Source organism: Xenopus laevis, chromosome 7S (assembly GCF_017654675.1).
Source record: "Xenopus laevis strain J_2021 chromosome 7S, Xenopus_laevis_v10.1, whole genome shotgun sequence".
Lineage (NCBI taxonomy): Eukaryota > Metazoa > Chordata > Amphibia > Anura > Pipidae > Xenopus > Xenopus laevis.
The window spans coordinates 86,759,479-86,784,566 of NC_054384.1; the positions used below are offsets into that span (position 1 = coordinate 86,759,479).

Sequence of the window (25,088 nt, forward strand, 5' to 3'; positions counted from 1 at the left end):
CTTGCTTCTTTAAAGATAGCCCTTCTCTTAAGACGGTCCTAATAAAAAGGACCTAATAAAGGGATAATCAGATATATACAAACATGTGCTGTGCCTATTGCTGTAAATATATGGTAGATAAGGGCTTGAAGCAAGGAATGGTCCCCATGCTTCACACCTGATGATCTACTGTAATACAGTGACAATAAATACATAATTATTGATCCTAAACCAATTTTTGGGTCATAAAGCAGATGTCCTAATATAATTGGGTACCATAAGGAAAAAGTTAAGGAACACTTTCAGGATTTAGCCTGAAAGGTTAATGCAATGAATACTCTTCCTATATAGCATAAAAAGTAAAGAGGGCTTGATTTTACTGATGCTTTATTCTAACTATGCTTTGCAATGGGAGAACATTGGGACTGAAGCACTGCCTTCTTATGAGGCAACTGGTATTGATTCAGGCGTGATAAATAGTTATAATTCTTTTGAAGACAGTGTATGCATTTATAAAAAATGTAGATGGCTTATTCAAAGCATTTTTGCAGCTGCAATGTATTATTTCTACAAGCCATTATTGTATGAATGTAATATAATTAGCAGCTGCCATGTTACCAACAATCTGGCCCTTAAGCCAGTGACAGAGACAGATGGATCTAACTTTATCTAGATGTTTTAACAAGTCATTATCACACACACTTTCCATTGAAAATAAAGGAGCAATATACACTTTTGTTTAAAATCACACTGTTCCATAGCATTCATTGGATGCGCTTCATAATATTCATTATTGCTGCAAGCTGCATGCTTTTCAAAACAACAAGAAGAAAGTCACCTAAACAAAAACTCTGTTTACTGAGCTTGGTAAAGAATAGGTGTATATTGCTGCTTTAACAAAGGAATACACAATTACTGGAATTACTGTCCATGTCCAGGCAGCAGGGGCCATTAGCATATTAGAACATTGCTGCAAGCCATTCCTCTTGCTGTTATTATTTACTAATTAATACACAAACTGGTTAGTATCGTGTTCATCCGTAGGAATCACAAAACAGTTTTGCTTTTGCGAAAAACAAAACAATGTCACTGCTTAATTTGCAGTCATTATGCAGGTAATCACTATTTGGCTAGGTAACCTTGACTTTAGCTGGGCTGAAGTAAATTATTGGCCTAGAATAACTGGGAAAACCCAGCTGAGTTTTTAAAAATGCAGAACTTGTTCTAGTTAAGGCATCCTACCATTGCTCTAAGGCGCAGAACTGGCCAGGGCTAAAATATTGTTTGGGAATTATTATTTACACAGATTTATAAATTGTCAACATATTACACAACATTGTATAGTAGAAGGGTCACGTTCTTTATCTGGTTTATTAGGTGAGGTAGAAAAAGCTGGTTTCTAAAGGTGGCCATATAAAGGCCGATATTGGCCTGTGTATTAAGCCCTCCTATGGGGCTTCCCCGATAGATATCTGGCAGATGTAGATCGGGCAGGGCTAAAAATCCCGTCGGATCACGGACCACATCTATTCATTGATGTGATCCCACAATCCAACCTTCCGGATTCCTGCATTATGATCCGATTGTTGGGCCCTAAAGCCCACGATCGGATCAGACCGATATCACCCACCTCAAGGTAGGCATATAGGGGAGAGATCCACTCGTTTGGCGACATCGCTAAACAAGCGGATCTCTCTGTGTACGGCCACCTTAAGCTACACTATAAAAATCATTTTCCTTATGGCTAATTGACTTATTGCGCTATGAATAAGAGAATCCTAATTTCCTTATGTTTGAATAGGAAAAAGAAGAAGTTATATAATGTACAACATTCGTGAATATGCTGTAAAATATATCCATGTAAACTATGATTAGTGATGTCATCTGTCACCGTCAGTGCTTAGTGATGTAATTTGTTTGTCATGACTTAATAATTACCTAAATAATACCACTCAGACTTTGGTTTCAGGCTTTTATATGGGCACATTATTTTCTTTACAACCATTATGGTAATGACTATAAAGAAATACAGTTGTCTGACCTAATCAAAGAGTAACTAGATCTTTGGAAAAAGTGGCCAAGCACATAGAAGCCCTTATAGACTGTTAATGGCACCAATGAATCGGGGTTACATGCATATTCTGTATGAAACAAATACTACTGAACTGAACACCATCTGAATCGATCTGTGTGATCCCAAACAGAAAAAGGGGGGAATATAGTGTTGTTTTAGGCACAATCATTTTGGCCAAAGTCTCACCAGCTTCACTTTATGGAGAGATAACATTTGAGTTACTGTATGTTACTGTACTGTGTTTAATGTATGAAATTTCAACAGTAAACCTATCACTAGGAAACACTTATAAACAACTGACAACTATATAATGAATATAGCATATACCTCAAACGCCTTGTTTAGCTTGATCTTATGTGTTGAAGAAATAATATCCTCACCATCAAGACTTCCACAAGGAGAACATCTCTCAACAATAGTGCATGGGACATCCTGTTTGGTAAATGGCTGTGAATTATACTGCTGTATCCTGGAGGCCACAAGACCTGTTGATACAACTAACTTGTATATCTTTTCCATATACAAGGTGGGGCAGTCGTTGAGAGCACCATAGCGTATCAGGTGGCCGTCTCCAGCAAACTTGTTTATCCTTTCCTCTTGGACATACCAAGTCTTACTGCGAAGTCCTTTAATTTTCTTTAAGACTTATCCAGATGTTTAAATAATCCCTTTTTATGCCTCCAATGTGGTTCTTTGCAGCAATACAAGTGCTGTCAGTAAATATTATATTTTTTCATTATATTTTTCCCTCCAGCTCTTGCAGTGGATGTGATAGTTCATGCCAGTGGCTGCAACATGATTTCCTTTAGCCTTGTGTGAGTTATCACCTGACACAAGAACCAAGGATTCAAGTGCACCGTTCACCTTTGATACTGAAACACCCAGTGACAGATTTATGAGGGAAGAGCAATTGAGAGAGATCAAAGTTTTAAGCTGCTGCTGCTCAGTTTCTGTTCTCTATGGAGAATCTGTTATCTGCTTATGGATCAGTTCTATATTACTGCTTCTGAAAGAGCTGGTAGAGAAAGCCAGGATATTATATATATAGTGAATAAAGTACCCCCTCTTGTAAAATATAAGGATATTATAAGTTACCGAGGAGTTTCATGACCATATAAAAACACGAGTGTTTTTATACAGGTCATGGAACACCGAGGTAACTTCTAATATCCTCATATTTTACAACTGGGGGTACTTTATTTATTATAATACACAAGTTTCAGTGAGTCATGTGACGGAAATGACATCAGAACTCACCGTTTATAACTGATGACATCAGAACTCACCATTTATAAGGATATAATTTACAGGATATTCATGGCTTTTGTGTATTATATATATATATATATATATATATATATATATATATATATTTATATATAGATATATACACACTGTAAAATCCTTATCTATGTACATGAGGGACACTTGTATCTATGTTGAGATTCTCTATATATTTTAGAGACATTAATGTTACAAATGTGTTTGATATTACATGATATTAGCAGAGTGCATATAAATGAATGAAAGATATGAATCCTAAAAACACCAAACAGTAGAAAAACATTCAATGCTGTTATTTGTATTCAAGATTGCCTATAACTGCTATAATTAAATGCAACACACACAGGGGCAAAGTTCCTAGTATCATAGCTACTGCAATGCATGTAGCCTTGAACATTACAAACCATTGAAAATCATGTTCCACATAAATATAACACCAGTATAGCTGCGTATACAGTATGTTTATTGCAGTGTTTGTTCCTTCTTTCTCTTTTCTTAATGAATTGTAATGTACATTGCTTCATAAGAATATAAATATACAATATTGGCATTGTGCGAGTGTGCCGTGGGTGTTCTTACACACCCTCCAGCTGGCGAAAAAAAGATAGGAACCAGATTTATTTCTTTCAATCACTTGAGCTGAGAAAGGAGGTTTCTAAGTGCTTTAGAATACTTATTTGTATTTACAGTAAATAGCAACTTTACAGGAGTACAATAATGTATCCAATGCATAGCTCCTTTTCCATAGACCCCCAAAAGAACATTGTTTATTGGGTGCACTAAGCATTTATTTTCACTTTATGTGCACCAATAAATAAGTGGAAGCTGACATTCTGTCACTATATGTTACTGACTTCCTTATTACTAACATATTGAGTTATATAGATACTGGGGCAGATGTGCTAAAGAGCCAAGTGACTAACACTAGCGAAAATTCGCCTAATGGTCGCTGGTGTAACTTCACTAGTGAAGGAGATAGACTCTAGCGGTACTTCACTCCCTAATGCGAATTTGCGCTCTGGCGAATGGACATAATTACGCAAATTCACTAAGATACGGATTTTACTGAACGTTACCTCTTGCGCCAGACTTGCCTTCGCCACCTCAGATCAGGCGAAGTGCAATAGAGTAGATAGGAGTCCCAAAAACGCTGACGACTTTTAATTTTTCAGGGATGATAGGCTGCAAAAGATCGTAATTTATTTCTGGGGTACCTGGCTTCCCCCCTACATTTCCTAACATATGGCACCTAAACTATACAGTGGGCTCATGTGTAGGGCAATATAACAACTTTATTGTATTTTATTAAGCTTCCCTGGGCCTGTGTAATGTAATGTATTTTCCCCACTCAAACTTATTCATTAAAGAACTTCCTTCCGAGGAAGTCTAGCTTTATTTATTGCATATGGTTAAAGCCAATCAGCAGTATCTACTACATAGCAGCAATGATAGGAAAGGCATCTATCGGATTGCCATCAAAGTTATATAAGATCCATTCTATATATATATAGATCTTGGACACGGCAGTTCAAAATAACACTGTGTGAGAAATACATTACTTAACCCCATGCTACTAGTTTAAAGATTTTCTTACTGAATAAAACAAGGTTAATCCTAGAAATTAAAATATGATATGGAGTGTGTTACTGAGATGATTTTATCATTCATGTCAGCCCCTGCCTTAGCAGATCTTACAATCCAAGTTCCTCATTACATGTCATGCACAGAGCCCAGAAACACCAGGGAGTGAAGCAACCTTAATTAAAGCATCTGGCAGACTCTGCTTCCTATTTCCTATTGTAATTAATAGTATGCTGCGTGCAACAGCTGCATCCATAAAGTCCATTTCTTTGCGATGATTCATTCAAAAGTTTTGTTTATTAAAACCAACCATTCTTCTACTATATTTCTTGTAAATCAGACCCTTCATTAACGTCATGTCAAGCTCATTTGTAAGGACAAGTAGTATGGCAGCTTCAACAAGTGCAAAATAACATAAAGCATGACATTTTTTGATAATTTACACTTTTAAATGGTGTCCTATCACAATTGAGGAGGGACTGGGAGATAAATGTACCCAATACTCCCATATATGTTTCACCAGCTGAACATAAAGCAAATGCTGGACCATTACCTTTAATAACTGGAACACTTGTAGGTGATGTACATGTCTGTATGTGTAGACCCTTTTTCTGTAAAGCTCTGCAGAATATTCTGGCACTATATAAACAACTGTTAATAATAATAACTCTAATATAGGGATAGGATCCATTTTCTGGAAACCCGTTATCTAGAAGGCTGGGAATTTCCCCAATTTTAATCAAATAATTTAAACTTTTAAAAATGATTTCCTTCTTTTCTGTATTAATAAAACAGTACCTTGGACTTGATTCAAACAAATACAGATTTAATCCTTATTGGAGGCAAATGTAATTCTATTGGGTTTATTTAATATTAACATTATATTTTAGTAGACAATGGGCCAGATACAATTCAGTGAGGAAAAGTTTTCTCATGGATTATCATATGAAAAGTCATGGACAAGATTCAATTCGAGGAGAAAAAACTTTTCTCCTAAGTCAGGTCAAGTTTTTTCTATAGACTTCAAGAGTTTTCACGTTTTCTGAATTGAATTGCATCTCGAATTGAATCTCGTCCATGAGTTTTCACGTGATAAAGCTTTTCTCACTAAACTGAATCTGGCCCAAAGTGATGATCCAAATAATATCCCTTATCCAGAAAACCCTAGGTTCTACGCATTCCGGATAACAGTTCCCATAAAGGTACTAATAATACCCTGGTTGTGGCCTTAGTACTGTGTAACAGATCATTCTGGATAACAGGTCCCATAAAGGTACTAATAATACCCTGGTTGTGGCCTTAGTACTGTGTAACAGATCATTCTGGATAACAGGTCCCATAAAGGTACTAATAATACCCTGGTTGTGGCCTTAGCACTGTATAAAATGTTACATTCCAGAACATATTTGAACGGCAAACTGTCAAGCTTATGATGGGCTTAGTAAAATGGGCTTAGTAAAACTCCTTTGTATTAACTATAGTGTTTGATTAGTAGGCCTTAGTTGAATTTCCTTTCTATCCATTGCGATGAATGGGGATAGAAGAGACAAGAAGCTTTGTGAGCGTTTTAACACGTTCTAAAATCCCTTTTAAACCCAGTGAACAAAAATATGGTGACATTTCTCTCACTCATACAGCTGGCATAATAACATCATGGTCACAGAATATGATGACATTTAATCAGGAAGCATGGTCTTAGGGACAAATACTGGTATTATGACCAGACAAAGCTTTTAAATGACTTCTAACAAATAGGGGAGAAACTATAGAAGGATGTTTACAGAATACAGAATACAGGGAAACAAGGACTAAGGGGGTCCATTTTCAAGAACAACATGCAACAACAAGAATTCCAGAAGAGCTTCAGGTTTTAAAATTTGTGCTGCTTTTACAATGGGATACATTAGTTGCTGGCAAACTCAGGAAACATGCTCAGCTAATACTTAAAAATGTATGAACTAATGTTTCAAATTGCAACAGGTTAGAACACTGGTCCCCAACCATTATTACCCACGAGCCACATTCAGGTGTAAAAAGAGTTGGAGAGCAACACAAGCATAAAAAATAAGCTGTGTGATTGGCCATTTAGGCTCTGTTTGGCAGTACAGTTGTTTTTTATGCAACCCAAACTTGCCTCCAAAGACTGGAATTCAAAAATAAGCACCTGCTTTGAGGCCACTGGGAGCAACATCCAAGGTATTGGTAAGCAACATGTTACTCACTAGTTTAGAGAGTTTGGGACCAGGCTTACTGAGTCATATTTGAAAACAATACACTTTGTAAACCTAAAGTTACCCCATTAACGAAATGCGCAATTCAGTTTTTCTGCAGTCGTATGAAATTTACGGAATGTAATGATACATTTACTCCTGACATGTGTATTCCACGAGTCTTTAACACTTTGCAGCTGCATACAAATGAACTATTGCAGATGAGTTGTCAATATGCTTCAAAAAGACCAATACTAAGGTGTATTTTACATTATTTATGCTGTGCAAGTCTAATGGCTTGTGGGTTGTTTTCTCCAACAGCTGAAAAGTACCAGAAACCACCACTGTCATCTCCCATTTCTCTAAATGTGAGCAGCCCGATTGTGATAACTGATGACCCTGAACCCCAAAACAGTCAGTAGAGCACTTGTGGCTGAAAGGCGTTAGTACTAGAGATGCCATGTTTCTCCATTAAAAGTGCATAAAAGAATATGCCAGCAGACAAAACGCTCCATTTGTCCTTAGCCTTATATCATTTTTATAAACCGAATAGTGGGGTATGAGCTTCCAACTTTGCCATTAAAATGGAAAAATATTCCATACTGGATATTATGATTCACGTATTTCTATACAGTGTACAGTAACATACATTGCCATTGAACCATGTTTATTATGAAAGCACCCTTTATTTAAAAAGATAGCACCCAATGGAAATAGTCCTGGCTTTGGGGTTCAACATATGGAACGGTTTTTATTTTCCCTCATTCTCCTCCTTTTTGTGTTTTTGTGCCTGCTAAATAATACTGGGGAACTAATTTACCAGTCCCCGACACTAGATAAGACCATATTATACTTTGGTACACTTTTGGTACACATATTATACTTTGGTACACCTTATATATCTCTTTTCCTTTTTTTAGCAGCAGCTACTGCACTATTCTGGGGTTCCCAACCTTTTTTACTCATGAGCAAAACTTCTAGGCAAGAATTCAAAAATAAGCTCCTGATTTGAGGCAACTGAGGGCAAAATCCAATGGGTTGGTTGTAAATGTTGAATGTAAATTTGTTAATGCTGACAACGTACTAGATCAGAGTCTTTATTCCCTGTAGAGTTCTCCTGCGGTTGCAGATAGATGGGTCAGGGTCCCCCCAACTATCCATCAATTACAAAGTTTTTCAGACACACTTCTGTTTTTGGCTATACAAAACATGAAATTCAGCCTCTAACAGCTCAGCTGAAAAAGCAGGCAGCCAAACCTATTAGAGGTCCTTGAAATAATGTGAAGTTAAAGAGCAAACAAATTAACTGGCCTGTAAGCCTAAGTTAACAGACTACGCAAGCAGAGAAGGCTCCCTTATGTATACACATGATAAAAAAAGAATTAACTCAGATTTAGGGATTATGTACAAGGTTTCACTAACAAAAGGATGCTTTTTATGTACTCCAGATTAGAAAACTGGAGAAAAACAGAGGAAAAAACTCTACATGTGAAATAACAACATGCTGTATCATTCATTCATCTGTTTTTGTAAAATCTTGTTTCCTACTAAATTAATTTTGAAAAATATCAGATAAAGGAAAGTGCCTTAGTTACACACTAAGCAGAAGCCTCTAGCTTTCGAGAATCTCTAGATAACAGGTGAAATGTCAGCACTAAAATACAGTATAAAGAAATCAGATAGGCCAACACTAGTTTATTATTATTTTATCTGTTGCTATTGAGCATAAGCAATAATGTAGGTGTTAAAGCAGGAAATTGTGTTTCTAGAGCAGATACATTATCTTTGCAGGGTCAGCTGCCTCCAGTAATACTCCTTGCTATTACCCATTAGGTGCATGGAATAACCCCTAGAAGAAAGAAGGGGGCCATGTGGATTCTTCTTAAACGTAAAGTAAAATACACTCTATATTACTCTTACAAGTAGGGTTTATTACCCATTTAATAAGTATCAGAATGCCATTATTGTGCCTGAAAGTTGTATTTTTGTGTAGAAGCTGTCATATACTGTATGCTGTTTCCATATAAATATTATCTTTAGACACCAACAAAATACAGGTATGGGATCCATTATCCGTAAACCCTTTATCCAGAAAGCCCTGAATTAGGGGATGACCATCTCCCATAGACTCCATTATAATAAAGCAATTACAATTTTAAAAATGATTTCCTTTTTCTCTGTAATAATAAAACAATACATTGTACTTGACCCCAATTAAGATTTAATTAATCCTTATTGGAAGCAAAACAAGCCAATTGGGGATGACCATTTATGTTCTGCCATAGATATTCATACAACTATAGCTGAAATACTAAGTTTTGATATATCCGTCACATCATGGTGAGCCAAAGGAAGCCAAGACCAAATATTTGACCTCAAAGAGGGGCTCAGACTGTAAAATTCTGACTGCAATAAGCCAGACTTATGTATGTTTCAGTAGAAACAAGGTTTGTGCTACTGCCACATCATAATGAATAAATGTGGTACCACTTAATAAGTAAATAAATAAATATTTAAATCAAAAAATACCAAATAAAGTAAAGAATGAAGGAGAAAACACTCGCAGTTCACCTTAGTCCCAAGGTGCAAAATCAAAATTACTGTGTCCAAACGGAATGTGAGGATCTCCAAAAATGCGAAAACAAATGTAAAAAGTAGAAAATGTATTAGGACATGATACCTAACGCGTTTCGTGCCTATTGGGGCACTTACTCATATGTATGTTTCAGTCTAATTAAAGGTGACCTAAAGGTGGCTACATTTTCCTGTTTAAAATACACAAGAATAATGATTTTTGTCCTCTGTTATTTCATGTAGCTTTGTGTGTAATATATAAGTTAATTGCTATATAGAATTCATATTGCGTGCTCCTTACTCCTAGGTGTGCTTTGCCTTTGCAGATTCTATTAAAAAAGCACTTTAGCCTGAAGTGGAACTTGATTTCAAACAGACAGACAGACAGACAGACAGAAGGAGTGACCACAATAAGTAGGTCTAGGCGTTGGCAAACACACAGAGCTGTAGCAGGGAAGCACGGCACAAAGCAGGGTTCATCGCACTGAGCATAAGATAAAAAAAAGCATGCAGTATAGACTTTAGCAGTACAATAATCATTGCCATTTCCAAGGGTTGCTAAGCAACATAAAGGTAATAACAGGTAGTGATGCCACACAGGTTAGCCACGGGCAGGTGAGCAGAACAGTATTTGCATCGCCTGTGAAACGTACCCAGTGCATTGCAACTCTGGAAGGATTACAGAGCAATTAGTACCATGGCACATGTAAAACAGCTGTGGCTTAGAACATGACAAGAATAGCTTAGTGAAGAGTCCTCTGACTCTCAAGTATTATAATGCACTTGTCTGCACTTTAGTCATTAACTTCTTGTGGTACAACCTTGCACTGGAGTCATTTGTACAGATAATTGCTTTGCAGACAAATTAACATGTGCCTTATACACTTCACCACAAATGCCTCCTAGTGGTTCACCTTGTGTCTTCTTCTCCTTTTAGAAGTAAGCTCTATTGGACAGGGACCTCTTTACCTCTTGTATCAGTTATTGGTTGTTTTGCTTAACTTGTGTCTCAACCCCTTCTGCATTTAGATTGTAAGCTCTTTTGGGCAGGGCCTCTTTACCTCTTGTATCATGGTTGTTTTGTTCACCTTTTTTGTCTCAACCCCTTCTGCATTTAGAATGTAAGCTCTTTTGGACAGGACCTTTTGTATCAGTTATTGGTTGTTTTGTTCACCTTTTGTCTCAAACCCTTCTGCATTTAAAATGTAAGACCAATAATATTGTACAAAATGAATTTTCATATGATAATTGGTGCATAGATGGTGGGAGATTACTCTACCAATATCAGCAAAAGACTTGTCGATCCGTCTGGCTCTACACGTGTGTATAGAAATTAAAGGGATCCTGTCATCGGAAAACATGTTTTTTTCAAACAATCAGTTAGGGGCCGATTCATCAAGCTCGAGTGAAGGATTCGAAGTAAAAAAACTTCGAATTTTGAAGTGTTTTTTGGGCTACTTCGACCATCGAATGGGCTAGTTCGACCTTCGACTACGACTACGACTTAGAATCGAAGGATTCGAACTAAAAATCGTTCGACTATTCGACCATTCGATAGTCGAAGTACTGTCTCTTTAAAAAAAACTTCGACCCCCTAGTTCGGCAGATAAAAGCTACCGAAGTCAATGTTAGCCTATGGGGAAGGTCCCCATAGGCTTGCCTAAGTTTTTTTGATCGAAGGATATTCCTTCGATCGTTGGATTAAAATCCTTCGAATCGTTCGATTCGAAGGATTTAATCTTTCGATCGAAGGAATAATCCTTCGATCGCAGAATTTGCGCTAAATCCTTTGACTTCGATATTCGATGTCGAAGGATTTCAATTCCTAGTCGAATATCGAGGGTTAATTAACCCTCGATATTCGACCCTTGATGAATCGGCCCCTTAATGTGCTGCTCCAGCAGAATTCTGCACTGAAATCCATTTCTCAAAAGAGCAAACAGATTTTTTGATATTCAATTTTGAAATCTGACATGGGGCTAGACATTTTGTCAATTTCCCAGCTGCCCCTGGTCATGTGATCTGTGCCTGCACGTTAGGAGAGAAATGCTTTCTGGCAGGCTGCTGTTTTTCCTTCTCGATGTAACTGAATGTGTCTCAGTGGGATATGGGTTTTTACTATTGAGTGTTGTTCTTAGATCTACCAGGCAGCTGTTATCTTGTGTTAGGGAGCTGTTATCCGGTTACCTTCCCATTGTTCTTTTGTTTGGCTGCTGGGGGGGGGAAGGGAGGGGGGTGATATCACTCCAACTTGCAGTACAGCAGTAAAGAGTGATTGAAGTTTATCAGAGCACAAGTAACATGACCAGGGGCAGCTGGGAAATTGACAATATGTCTAGCCCCATGTCAGATTTCAAAATTGAATATAAAAAAATCTGTTTGCTCTTTTGAGAAATGGATTTCAGTGCAGAATTCTGCTGGAGCAGCACTATTAACTGATTCATTTTGAAAAAAATAATTTTTTTCCCATGACAGTATCCCTTTAACAATCTTTCTTGGAAATATCTTTTCCAGGTAAGATTGTAATTGTAACGTCTATGGTCACCTTTAGGCTTTTTATGGACATGTAAAGTTTAATAAAAAGGAAGTTATTATTTTAAGTGAGCCTGTCAATGTTGGAATTATTGAGTGCCTGCTCTCTTGCCTTTGGCTGTAGGTTTGGGGCCCCGACACCCAAACCAAAGTCTACTCATGAGTCCATGAAATTTCCTACATCCATTGGGTTACTGTTATATTCAAGGTTGGAAAGTTGCCAAGTATTGGTTTCAGAGATAGATATGTAGATAGATAGATAGATAGATAGATAGATAGATAGATAGATAGATAGATAGATAGATAGATAGATAGATAGATAGATAGATATAGATAGATGATGGATGGATAGATAGATATAGATAGATGATTGATGGATAAATAGATATAGACAGATAGATTGATGATAAATAGATAGATAGATAGATAGATAGATAGATAGATAGATAGATAGATGGATAGATACTTCAGTTTTAGGTATAGTGGCCTGGTAAGAGAGTTAGATAGATGCATAAATAGACAGACAGACAGATAGACAGATGATAGGTAGATGGTTATATAGATAGATAGCCGGTTAATACAACCATCTGTTTGTCATTTAAAAGGTGAAAGACTTCATTCCAATTACAGTAGCTACATCTGGGATCCTGTGTATGTAAGTGTCACTAAAAGTTCACAATACGGGTTTGCCAAAGAATACAGTCATTGCTAGAAAGTATCCTCCCTCAAATATTCCAGAACTGTCTGGCCAGATGACTACATTTTTGGCCTCCACTTGTTAAAATGATGTTGTGCCCATTTTTTCTCAAACTTGCAACAACGGGAATCAAATTTAGCAGCATCTCGAATGTGATGATTATCTTGAGATTAAAGGACATATAAAAGTTGCCTTGTGATCAATCAGCTTTTATAGGTTAAATCTGTTGCATTTGACTTTTAATTAACGGCAGTGTATAATAGTACTTAGCATTAAACGTGTACGGGGATAAAAAGGTTATCGTGTTTTAACAGGACAGAGAGACGTACCTGGTGGTTGTAATGATTGTCAGCCTGTAAATCATAAACAATGCAGATAATGAAGGAGTAAAGGTGATACGTTATTGACTCATCCCAGACTGATGGCAATATCATCCTTTACTCCACGTTCATTTGTCTTAAATTGATACTTGACATCTGATATTACCTGATTCTGCAGTCAAACAAGATAAAGTCCTAAAGGTGCTTAGCAGAGGGATGATTTGGTCAAATGCTTCCTTGCATGAAAAACTAAAGATACATTGAAGAATATACCCAGCATTTGAAGCTCTTTAGCTCTTTAGCCAGTGAGTGGCATAATAATTAGACCAGTGATGTCACTAGTATGAGGTCACTCATAGACTGTTCATGAATGTGTAAGTGCTCCATAAATTTGTTAGTATGAGAGAGTCCAAAATAGCTTGCTCAGCTCCAGTCTTTAGTTAGATATCATGGATTAGGAAAGGTAAAAGTAATGAGACAGTTTTCATTTATCGTGTTTAGCATTTATATCATTCAATCATTTCTATTGCCTGTGTCTTACCAGGATATCTGTGTTTTCCCGTCTGAACGGCGGCTGATCAGACCTCTCTGCTGCTGGGTTGAATATAAATGCTGAGGTTGCCCCTGTGTTCCTCATGATGGGCAAGCTTAATGATCTGAATTCTTTCACTGCCTGTTCCACTTTCACTTCATCCCCTGGTTTGGCTGCAGAAAAGCAAAGGGAATAAAAAGTGAATAATATAAAACACTTGCTGGCATTAGGCATCACCAGTGACGGAACTCCATATTCATTGCACACAGAGTTTGGCAATTTTAGATGTAGTACAGGTATGGTCTCTGTTATCCTGCTAGCCAGATGCTCTGAATTATGGGAAGGCCGTCGCCCATAGACTTCATTTTATCCAAATAATTCAGATTTTTAAAAATGATTTGCTTTTTCTCTGCAATAGTAAAACAGTACCTTATACTTGATCTAAACTAATATACGGTATAGTTAATCCTTACTGAAGGCAAAACAAGCCTATTGGTTTTATTTAATGTTTAAATGAGTTTTAGTAGACAAGATATTAAGATCCACATTATGGAAAGATCTGTTATCCAGAAATCCCCAGGTCTTGAGCATTCTGGATAAAAGATCCTATACCTGTAACAGAAATGAACTCGTCCTGCTAGGAATGCTTTCCAGCTGCTTCTGACCTGATATCTCTATTAATCAGCCGGCGAGGAAAGGTAGCAGTAGTCAGGTATTGAACACCACTTTTACATTTACTTTTAGTATAGTGATAGAGAACAATAGTTTTCGGCTGCCAGAGGTGGTGTTCCCCATCTTAAAACTGAAAAGAGGCAGAAGCCAAATGTGAATAATTGAAAAACATTAAAATTAGAATGACCACCAATTCAAAAGTTGCTAAGAATAGAACATTCTATAACATACTAAAAGGTGAAGTACCCCTTTTAAAAGTGTCATCGGGGCTCATGAATGAATCACATAGGGGTCCTGCTTATGTAGCACCACAAGGAAGGGGACCTTATGCACAGCCCAATATTATCCTTGTCCAGCAATGAGATCTAACCAAGATCAAACCAGATATAGGTCTGGAAGGCTGTTGTTTTGGCCTAAGACACACGTGAATATGAATATGATGACAGCCAGTGGTTATCAGCTTTAGCATAACATACAGTTGATGTTAACTGAAAAAATCATAGCTTTTTATGTTTTCACCTGATGAACGAAAAACATTAGCAATCATGGTTATAATAGTCAGACACTTCTACTTGTGGAGATAATTCCTGTTACAGTATTCCCTCAGATTTCATGGCATCTAATACCTGTTATACCATTAGGGAATACATCACCAATATTGGCTGCATTCTCTGCCAAATCACAGCTACATCTATAGCCGGGCTTATAATTTCTGGAATATACATCTCATTCTCAGGGTTGGCATTGTCTCTAGTGAGGGGTCACAGACCCAAAGGTTTGCTGCCCTTCCCCAAACCCTGTATCTATAATCAAAGTAAAAACTGAGATTTGAAAGTGTCCAGAGTAACTGAAAAGCTGTACCCACAGCATACATCATATAGAGAGGAAATTAATGTTTTTATTGAATAGAAGATATTGATTCCCAGAATAAAAGATGAGTCCAGCTCTTCCCTGTAGTCCCAGTACAACAATACTTATGACCTGTATACCAAGCAGCTTTTGGCACACTGTTTTTAGGTTTTAAATAGTTATATTAAGGGTAGGAGATTTCACTGATATAAATTAAACTTCATATATGTAATTTACATAATTTTTTTTGGATGTTGTTACTGAGGTAATTCACGGTTGCTTCAGTTTTTAAATAAACCAGCCATTCATTCCAGCACGCCTGGGCAATACTGCTCCCTGGTGGTGCAGATTATTCACAGTCCAGGGAAGTTACATCAAGAATTCTGCTGTTTCAAGCATCAGATGCTATAAAATTCCACTTATACATTTCAGTCATAGCCTTATTTATTATATTAGGGCAGAAGGTCTCATTCACATGCATCATTTGGTATGGTGAAGTGTCCTGCTGTATAAGAAACCTGCAGCAATTGGATGGAGGAAGAATAGGGATTTGTGCGCACAGTAGAGAAATCAGTGACAGTCACACTTTACAATCTGGGGATTTACGGCTCAAACAGTCACTCATGCCTAACTTGGAGAGTTCTTTTATTATAGATACAATGGATCATGCATTAGCAATCTAATGAAAAAGCAACAAACATCACCAATAATATTGTGCAAAACACAGAGAAGCCAACAGAGACCTGCTAGCAGTTCTATGCCGACATATTGTACTATATTAGTGAAATCTTAAGTCTGTAGGAATCCCAATGGAGGTACTATGGGCAAAGTGCAAGAAAAACAGGGCAAAGTTTGGTATTCAGTAAGGAGCTCAAATTGTTTTGCTCATATGGAAATCCAGTGCTGCATGAAAGAGAGGAAACTTGGGGGTATACTCTGGTAACCCCTTCTTTCAGTATCGTTCATGATGTGCAAGGAAAAAGGCCACAAGCTGCTCCAGAGTTCTGTAGTTAAAGGAACAGTAGTAACACCAAAAAATTCAAGTGTTTTAAAATAATGAAAATATAATTTAGTGTTTCCCCGCACTGGTATAATTGGTGTGTTTGCTGCAGAAACACAACTATAGTTTACAGTCATATGAAAAAGAATCTTTCTTAATTCTGTGGAGTTTTGTTTATCATTGGCTGAGCTTTCAAAGTAGCAGCTTCCTTTTATTATACAACATGCCTTATGGAAACAGTAAAATCCAAAATTGAAGAAAAAAGGAAGTGGAACTCCAGCAGTATTACTGCAAAAACTTTTATTCCGAGTAGTTGCAACACATCATATTTTGGGTACAATACCCTTTATCAAGTGAAATTAAAGGGTATTGTACCCGAAACATGTTGTGTTGCCACAACTCGGAATAAAAGTTTTTGCAGTAATACTGCTGGAGTTCCAATTCCTTTTTTCTTCAATTTTGGATTTCACTAAGCAGTTGCAGCACAGAGCAACCATAAAGGAATTGGACATAACCCTATTGATATTTGTACTGACCACCATCGCTTCCTTTTATTGTGGAAACAGTAGTATTTCAGCAGTGACATAAAGTGTATTGGATTAACAGAAAATATGCAATATGCATCATAACAAAATTAGACAGGTGAATAAATGTGGGCACCCCAACAGGGATATTACATCAATACTTAGTTGAGCCTCCTTTTGCAAATGTAACAGCCTCTAGACGCCTCCTATAGCCTTTGATGAGTGTCTAGATTCTGGATGGCGGTATTTTTGACCATTCGTCCATACAAAATCTCTCCAGTTCAGTTAAATTTGATGGCTGCCGAGCATGGACAGCCTGCTTTAAATCATCCCATAGATTTTCCATGATATTCAAGTTGGGGGGCATGTGATGGCCATTCCAGAATATTGTACTTCTCCCTCGAAGTGTGTTTAGGGTCATTGTCTTGTTGGAATATCCAACCCCTGCGTAACTTCAACTTTGTGACTGATGCTTGAACATTATCCTGAAGAATATTTTGATATTCATCCGACCCTCGACTTTAACAAGGGCCCCAGTCCCTGATCTAGCCACACAGCCCCACAGCATGATGGAACCTACACCAAATTTGACAATAGGTAGCAGGTGTTTTTCTTGGAATGCGGTGTTCTTCTTCCACCATGCAAAGCACTTTTTGTTATGACCAAATAACTAAATTTGTCTCATCAGTCCAAAGCACTTTGTTCCAAAATGACTGTGGCTTGTCTAAAATAGCTTTTACATACAAGAAGTGATTCTGTTTGTGTTTGCGTGAGTTCAGAAAGGGCTTTTTTCTCATCACCAACTCCATTGGATCTGCCAAAGAACACAGCAATGTGCCCTTAGAGTGTCATGAGGGTCCTGGGTGAAATGACCCTATCTCTGAATTTTCAAACATACATCTTCAACCTTTTTCTTTATGAAAGACAAGTAATATTGCTAGATAGATTTTGGAGCTTTTCTAGACAACTTTAATAGCTAACATATTTACAGGAAATGTCCTGTTTATTATGGACTGTCAGCTTTTATTTCAGCACATTTCCCTTATAAAGCCCTTGTCAGCTCAAAATTTAGCTTAGCTTAGTGTACCACCCATGTCTGATGATGATAGTTATGATTCAATATCCTAATACTGTGGGAGTTTGAATACATTGCCTGTACAATGGACAGAGTGTGGTCTCCCAAAAATGGACTTATATACAACTGATTTTAGGTGCTTAAGAACTTGAAATGCTTTTGGGAAATTCCCCAAAATTTTCAGATCCCTGGTTTGTGTTATTTCACTATACCCCACAGAATTGTGAGACAGGCAATGACTTAGAATAACCTAGCTTACAACCAACCCTGAATATTTTGGCGTTAAAAGGTCATACTTTATACAGTAAATCCAAGGATAAAAATGTGTTATTAAATTATCAAAGTAATCATCCGTGGTCTACTAAGAAATCAAGGTGGCATGGGATTCCCTTTGCAGTATTGATGGGTGGAATCTTTGATGTCACAATTTGTGTGGATGCTGCACACTGATTGGTGAGTTTTTTAACACATGTATATTATTATTATTAACATTTATTTATATAGCGTCAGCATATTTCGCAGCGCTGTGTATATATATATAATAAAGTACCCCCCCTCTTGTAAATTATAAGGATATTATAAGTTACCGAGGAGTTTCATGACCATGAAGGCCGAGTGTTTTTATACAGGTCATGGAACTCCGAGCTTACTTCTAATATCCTCATATTTTACAACTGGGGGTACTTTATTTATTATAATACCCAAATTTCAGCGAGTCATGTGACAGAAATGACATCAGAACTCACTGTTTATAACTGATGACATCAGAACTCACCGTTTGTAAGGATATCATTTACAAGATATTCATGGCTTTTCTGTATTATATATATATATAGTATCACAAATATTTCAATGTATATCCAGCAAGAAAGATCCGCACTCACAGGACTTAGGCAAAGAATAAAAAGTTTTATTTTAACATACGAGCCTAACGTTTTGGCCTCCTCTGAGGCCTTTCTCAAAGTGTCTAATCGTTAGTCAGAAAGCCATATATACATAAAAGTTGGCGGGAAGATAGACAAATTGGAAGTGACGTAATATATCGTAACATAATATAGTACTAAGTGCATAAATGCTCTGTTGTAGATCTATAATCATCTCACTCGCCCATAGCAATCAATACATCCCTATTCTCGACACCCCATATTAAGTGCGTCAATCAGTAACTAAATTAATAGGTATGTGTTGCATTCAACAGAGGGATGTAGAGGGTATTAATTTAGTTACAGATTGACGCACTTAATATGGGGTGTCGAGAATAGGGATGTATAAGAGTGGTTATAGTTGCTATGGGCGAGTCTCTTTAGTGAGATGATTATAGATCTACAACAGAGCGTTTATGCACTTAGTACTATGCTGTCATAGGGGACACATAGAAGGGGTATAAATGATAATAGGCACTTACCATGTAGGAGTTCGGCATATTAAACGATTTTGACATGAGATTAATTACTGGAGTCATCAAGTCGCAACCCGAGAGATAGTTCTATATCAGTTTAGTTTTTAGTTAGTATATGTGATGATAGTAACTTCATAGCAGACCTGTCAGTTTAACTCAAATTCGTGATATCTTTGAAACATTGTTTATCGCTGAGATAAGGAAGTAGGAGATAGCATGATTAACGTAATGTTACTGAGTATCTTGTTTTTAACAGTAGAATGGATGTAGTGTCTAAATGTTGAGATGATTCATTTCTGGATGTTACGTGTGTGTGATGTAATTTTGTACCTATATGTTTTTAATGAGAGTTATGTAAATTATTATGTTACGATGTGTATACGTCACTTCCAATTTGTCTATCTTCCGCCAACTTTTATGTATATATGGCTTTCTGACTAATGATTAGACACTTTGAGAAAGGCCTCGGAGTAGCCGAAACGTTAGGCTCGTATGTTAAAATAAAACTTTTTATTCTTTGCCTAAGTCCTGTGAGTGTGGATCTTTCTTTCTGGATTTATATATATATATATATATATATATATATATATATATATATATATAAATGCAGCAGCGACAGCACTCCAAGGGATTTCAACCAGATAATAGTGGTGAAATAAAAAGGTTTATTAATATCCAACGTATCAGTTCCTAATTGAAACTTTCATCAGTGAAAACCAAACAACCAACTTGCAGTGCACATTTAAAGCTAAGAAAGTACTATGTGGGTAAAACAAGTACCACACTCAAAGAGAGAATAAGTAATCACCGATCAGCAATCAGTAAAGCATTAAAAGAGGGCAAAGCAATACAACCTGTGCTCACCAACCTGTTGATCACCAACCACCCTTAGCAAGAGAGGGCAACAGAGATCAAGCCCTGCTGAGGAGAGAAGCCAGATGGATCCACAGACTTGAAACTCTGGTACCAAGTGGACTTAATGAAACTTTGCCCTTGGGTTACTTCCTATAATATCTGCTTTTGACTCTGCCAGTCACTACATTATGGTGTCATTTGTCCTCATATGCTATGTCCATCCTGTCTCTAGTATTTCATCATGTCAACCCTTCCTGGTTTCCTTCTTGCTGAAGTATATACTGTAACATTGTTTTTAACTCTGATCCATGACTCTGCATTTCTATACTAACAGGTTGTTTCCTGTTACCTTGCCCTATATGCCTTTTAAGTCACACTTCTGAGCAGACCCATGTGCTGTGTTGGGTCACTGTATGTGGGTTTGGGAGTAAGGTGGTTTGACGCTCCCACCAAGAGCCTGAGGGTGGAGCTTTATCCTGGGCTAAGTGGGTCATGCTGCGTTATTACGTGGCCTGACCACATTGCTGCGAGATTAATATTGCTGGTGTACACGCCGCGTGGCGTTGCTAAGACCATGGCTGTATGGTAACGGGTGGGCGTGATTGAAGGGCTTGTACTCTCTGTGTCATCCCACACTCCCACCAAGAATCATTTTTTTCAGATTGAGCTGTTGGAAGGCAGACCTCATCCAAAGCATGGACTCCAATATGTATTCAGGCATTCATTTAAAACGAGTGTCCCTTTTATTAATGCATAGACCAACCTCTTATCTGTCCATCTCTTTTTATAAGACCAGCAAACACAAAAGAGCCATAGGATATTAGATCATTTGGGCAGCAATTGTCCACCCTCATCCTGAGATATGCAACTGGATGGCACTTCTGGTTAAAAAGGTTTATTGCAGCAGACAGCTGGTACACCACCCCCTGTCCCCCCAATCACTCCTTTGTTATTGTTCATACGTAAGTCTTTTAAACCGTTAGCATGGCTGCTGAGAATTGTGAATGACATAGCATCCTTGTACAGGGGTACCTGTAGGAGTCCATTTGAATAGCCTAGGCTGGGGGTTCCCAACCTTTTTTTTACCCATGAGCCACATTCAATTGTTAAAAGTGTTGGGGAGCAACACAAGCATGAAAATCCAGGGGGTGCCAAATAAGGGCTGTGGTTGGCTATTTGGCAGCACCTATGTGGACTGGCAACCTACAGTATGATCTGTTTGGAAGTACACTTGTTTTTTATGCAACCAAGCCTGGGATTAAAACATAACATCTGCTGGGAGCAACATCCAAGGGGTTGGTAAGAAACATGTTGCGCGGGAGCCACTGTTTGGGATCACTGGCCTAGACGTAATGTAATGATTTATTGTCATCTGAGAACTGATGAATTATGATGAACAGCAGTACGTAAAGATACATATATGTTAAGCCCTGAAAGCCAAGGGAAGAGTTGCAGTTCAACAATAGCTTAAAGGCCACAGGTTGTTGTCTTTTGTACAGAGGGTGACATGAAAGAGGCCCATACTTGAAAATGAACATCTGCAGGAAAAAGCATTTGCAGATTTCAAACTCATGACATTCAAACGTGTAAAGGATTTGGCGCTAAATATATCTGAGCTAAGGCTTTGATCATGGATGAGGCCATTTTCCTGTTCCCATCAGACTTCCTGCCACTAATAAACAATACACCAGTGAGCCCAACTCAGGCTGAATGGGAGATACAGAGCTCAGGAGCTTTCTGTTGACTACATAACATAATATATAAAGCGTTGGAATGTTTTAAACATTTCTGAATGTAATTTCATATGGCTTCATCTTTCACGAACATTCTAATAAGCCTATATTCATGACAAGCAGAGGAAGATACTAATGTTTCATATTAAGGAGGATTCAGATATATTTGTCTGAGCTCTAATATTGGTCTTGTTCTAAATAACATGAACAGCACCAACATGTATCACAGCTCCACCAGAACCTAAACTCAGTTCAAGCTCTACCAATCCCACAGCCACTTCCATTCTCTGCTGAGTGCTGATTTCCAGCAGCTAGACCTGGAGGGAACAGTGTGTTTACAGGCAGGATTTCTCCTCTTTGTCACTAACACAATAAACACATACCATTACATGGCTTTTTAATCCACAAATCACATAATGAAATTAATAACTTTGAATAAGGCTGAACTGTGAGTTATACTGGAAAGGTACAGCGGCTCAGTGTATAGCACCGCTAATGTACAGAGCTAGGGTTCTGAGCTTGATTCCGAACTGGGCACTCTCTTCAAGGAGTTTGTACGTGCATCTCTCAGATACTCCAGTTTTCTTCCAACTTGCCAAAAATATACAGGCAGGTTAATGGACTCCTGATCAAAAGGACTCTTGTGTATTGTGTGAATGCGATAGAGAACTCAAATTGTAAATTCTAGGGATTGGATAAATGATTAACTACCTATATAATACACTAAGTAACTGTGTCGGCAATATTAAGATGCTAATCATCCAAATCAGATGAGGCACAATTCCAGTACCAGCTGTTTGGAGGAGCTGCAATTTTCAGGATAACAGTATCTTAAATATTCCTATTAATCCTTATGATACCTGCTATCCCACAGCCACAGTCCCTTCCCAGAGACTATTATCCAACTGTTATTATAGGCACCATCTCTCCCTACTATACCTGCTATCCCACAGACACACTCCCTTCCCAGAGACTATTATCCCCATTGCTACTATAGACACCATATACCTGCTATCCCACAGTCACACTCCCTTCCCAGAGACTATTATCCCCAATGCTATAATAGACACCATCTCTCCCTACTATACCTGCTATCCCACAGCCACAGTCCCTTCCCAGAGAATATTATCCACTGTTACTATAGGCACCATCTCTCCCTACTATACCTGCTACCCCACAGTCACAATCCCTTCCCAGAGACTATTATCCCACTGCTACTATAGGCACCATCTCTCCCTACTATACCTGCTATCCCACAGTCACACTCCCTTCCCAGAGAATATTATCCACTGTTACTATAGGCACCATCTCTCCCTACTATACCTGCTACCCCACAGTCACAATCCCTTCCCAGAGACTATTATCCCACTGCTACTATAGGCACCATCTCTCCCTACTATACCTGCTATCCCACAGTCACACTCCCTTCCCAGAGAATATTATCCACTGTTACTATAGGCACCATCTCTCCCTACTATACCTGCTACCCCACAGTCACAATCCCTTCCCAGAGACTATTATCCCACTGCTACTATAGGCACCATCTCTCCCTACTATACCTGCTATCCCACAGTCACACTCCCTTCCCAGAGACTATTATCCACTGTTACTATAGGCACCATCTCTCCCTACTATACCTGCTATCCCACAGTCACAGTCCCTTCCCAGAGAATATTATCCACTGTTACTATAGGCACCATCTCTCCCTACTATACCTGCTACCCCACAGTCACAATCCCTTCCCAGAGACTATTATCCCACTGCTGTTATCCTTGCTGTTAAAGAAGCTACTGCATTACCGCCACAGTCAAAACGTGGATACTACATTACAGAGCATTTCTTTAAATTCTGTGGACCCCACAACTCTGTGGACCCCACAAGTAAAACAAGACAACCATACCAAAATAACAGAAAAACAGCATACAAACAGGACATAATTAAAGATCAAGAAGCATTTTACCTTTATGGGAACCCACTGTGAATCCGCTAAGAAATGCAGCCTCTTGCCTGCTCGGCATAAAGCAGTATGTATGAAATAGGATATTACAGAATAGTCCCAGAAGCAGCAGAAAACTTGGCACAGTGCCGTATCCTGTTTATACTTTCCTGGACGTGCACCCTACTCAGGGGTTTTCCCAAGTTTAACTTGACGAAATGATGTTACAAATAGTTTAACAGAAACGCAATGTTTTCCAAAATATCGACAGGTTGAAACGAAAGCAAAAACGCCCTTTGGGATTTACTGTATGTTGCACAGCAGAAAGGTAAAGGAGTGTAGATGAGCTGATTCATTGATCTGGAATCTGTTATTTGCTCTCTCCATGCAGAGACAAGCCCCAGGACAAGATGCACATGTAATTATGACTAAAATTATGACTAAAATTACATTTACATTGGGAGACTTCCTTGTAGTGATTAATTGCTCAAGGAATCTCCCAGCTTATGAAACATTGCCTCCTATAGAGCCAGGTACACTTCCTATAACAGCTGAGGGTTCATCTGCGTGACACCTGTACATGGAAGGTAGCACAGAGCATATAACCCAAAAAGTCATGCCAAGTGATTAGTCTCTTAGCAATCACCAGTTGTTCCACCAGGACATGACTAGTAACACCCACTGGCTGCAGTACAACAAATAGCACCTGATGACGAGGAAGGGCAATTGTAACAGGGCGGATTCTATTTATGTCTAAGCAAGACGTCATAACACCATGTGTGCAACTATATTGATTATGCTTCAGTCTGCAGTCCTCTAAATGTTAATGTACTACAACTCACAGCATCCCCCAACAGCACTCAAAGGACCAGTATCATCAAAAAGATTTTTTTTAGAAATTCGTTAGTATACATAAAAAAAAAACACCAAGACAAATTAAAGTTTAAAATTGCAAAGCCTTTATTAAGAAATAACTAAAACTCCACTCCTCTTCAGAAAAGGCAACACATAGACGATTCATCGTGCGCCGCTTGATTTCTCCTCCCTGGCTATCTCCTATAAGGAAGGCAGGGAGGAGCAATCGAGCGCCGCACGATGGATCACCCGATCGCTTTCTGAAGAGGAGCACAAGCGGAGTTTTGGTAAGTTATTTCTTAATAAAGACTTTGCGATTTTAAAGTTTAATTTGTCTTGTTTTTTTTTCGATGTATACTAAGGAATTTTTAAAAAACGTTTTTTAATGTTACTGGTCCTTTGAGTTC

General features: G+C 38.1%; 1 protein-coding gene across 3 annotated transcripts in view; it reads right to left on the bottom strand.

Annotated features, from left to right (window-relative positions):
• The window catches only part of plekhg5.S (pleckstrin homology and RhoGEF domain containing G5 S homeolog), a 183,895-nt gene that overhangs the window by 27,056 nt on the left and 131,751 nt on the right, over window positions 1–25,088 (bottom strand). For 2 of the 3 annotated variants that reach the window (XM_041571485.1, XM_018227969.2), the window contains exon 7: window positions 13,793–13,956. In XM_041571485.1, coding sequence (XP_041427419.1) covers window positions 13,793–13,956 — 164 coding nt within the window. Of the gene's footprint in view, window positions 1–13,792; window positions 13,957–23,850; window positions 23,959–25,088 lie in introns of those variants that run through there. The other variant, XM_041571486.1, reaches the window with a different exon arrangement.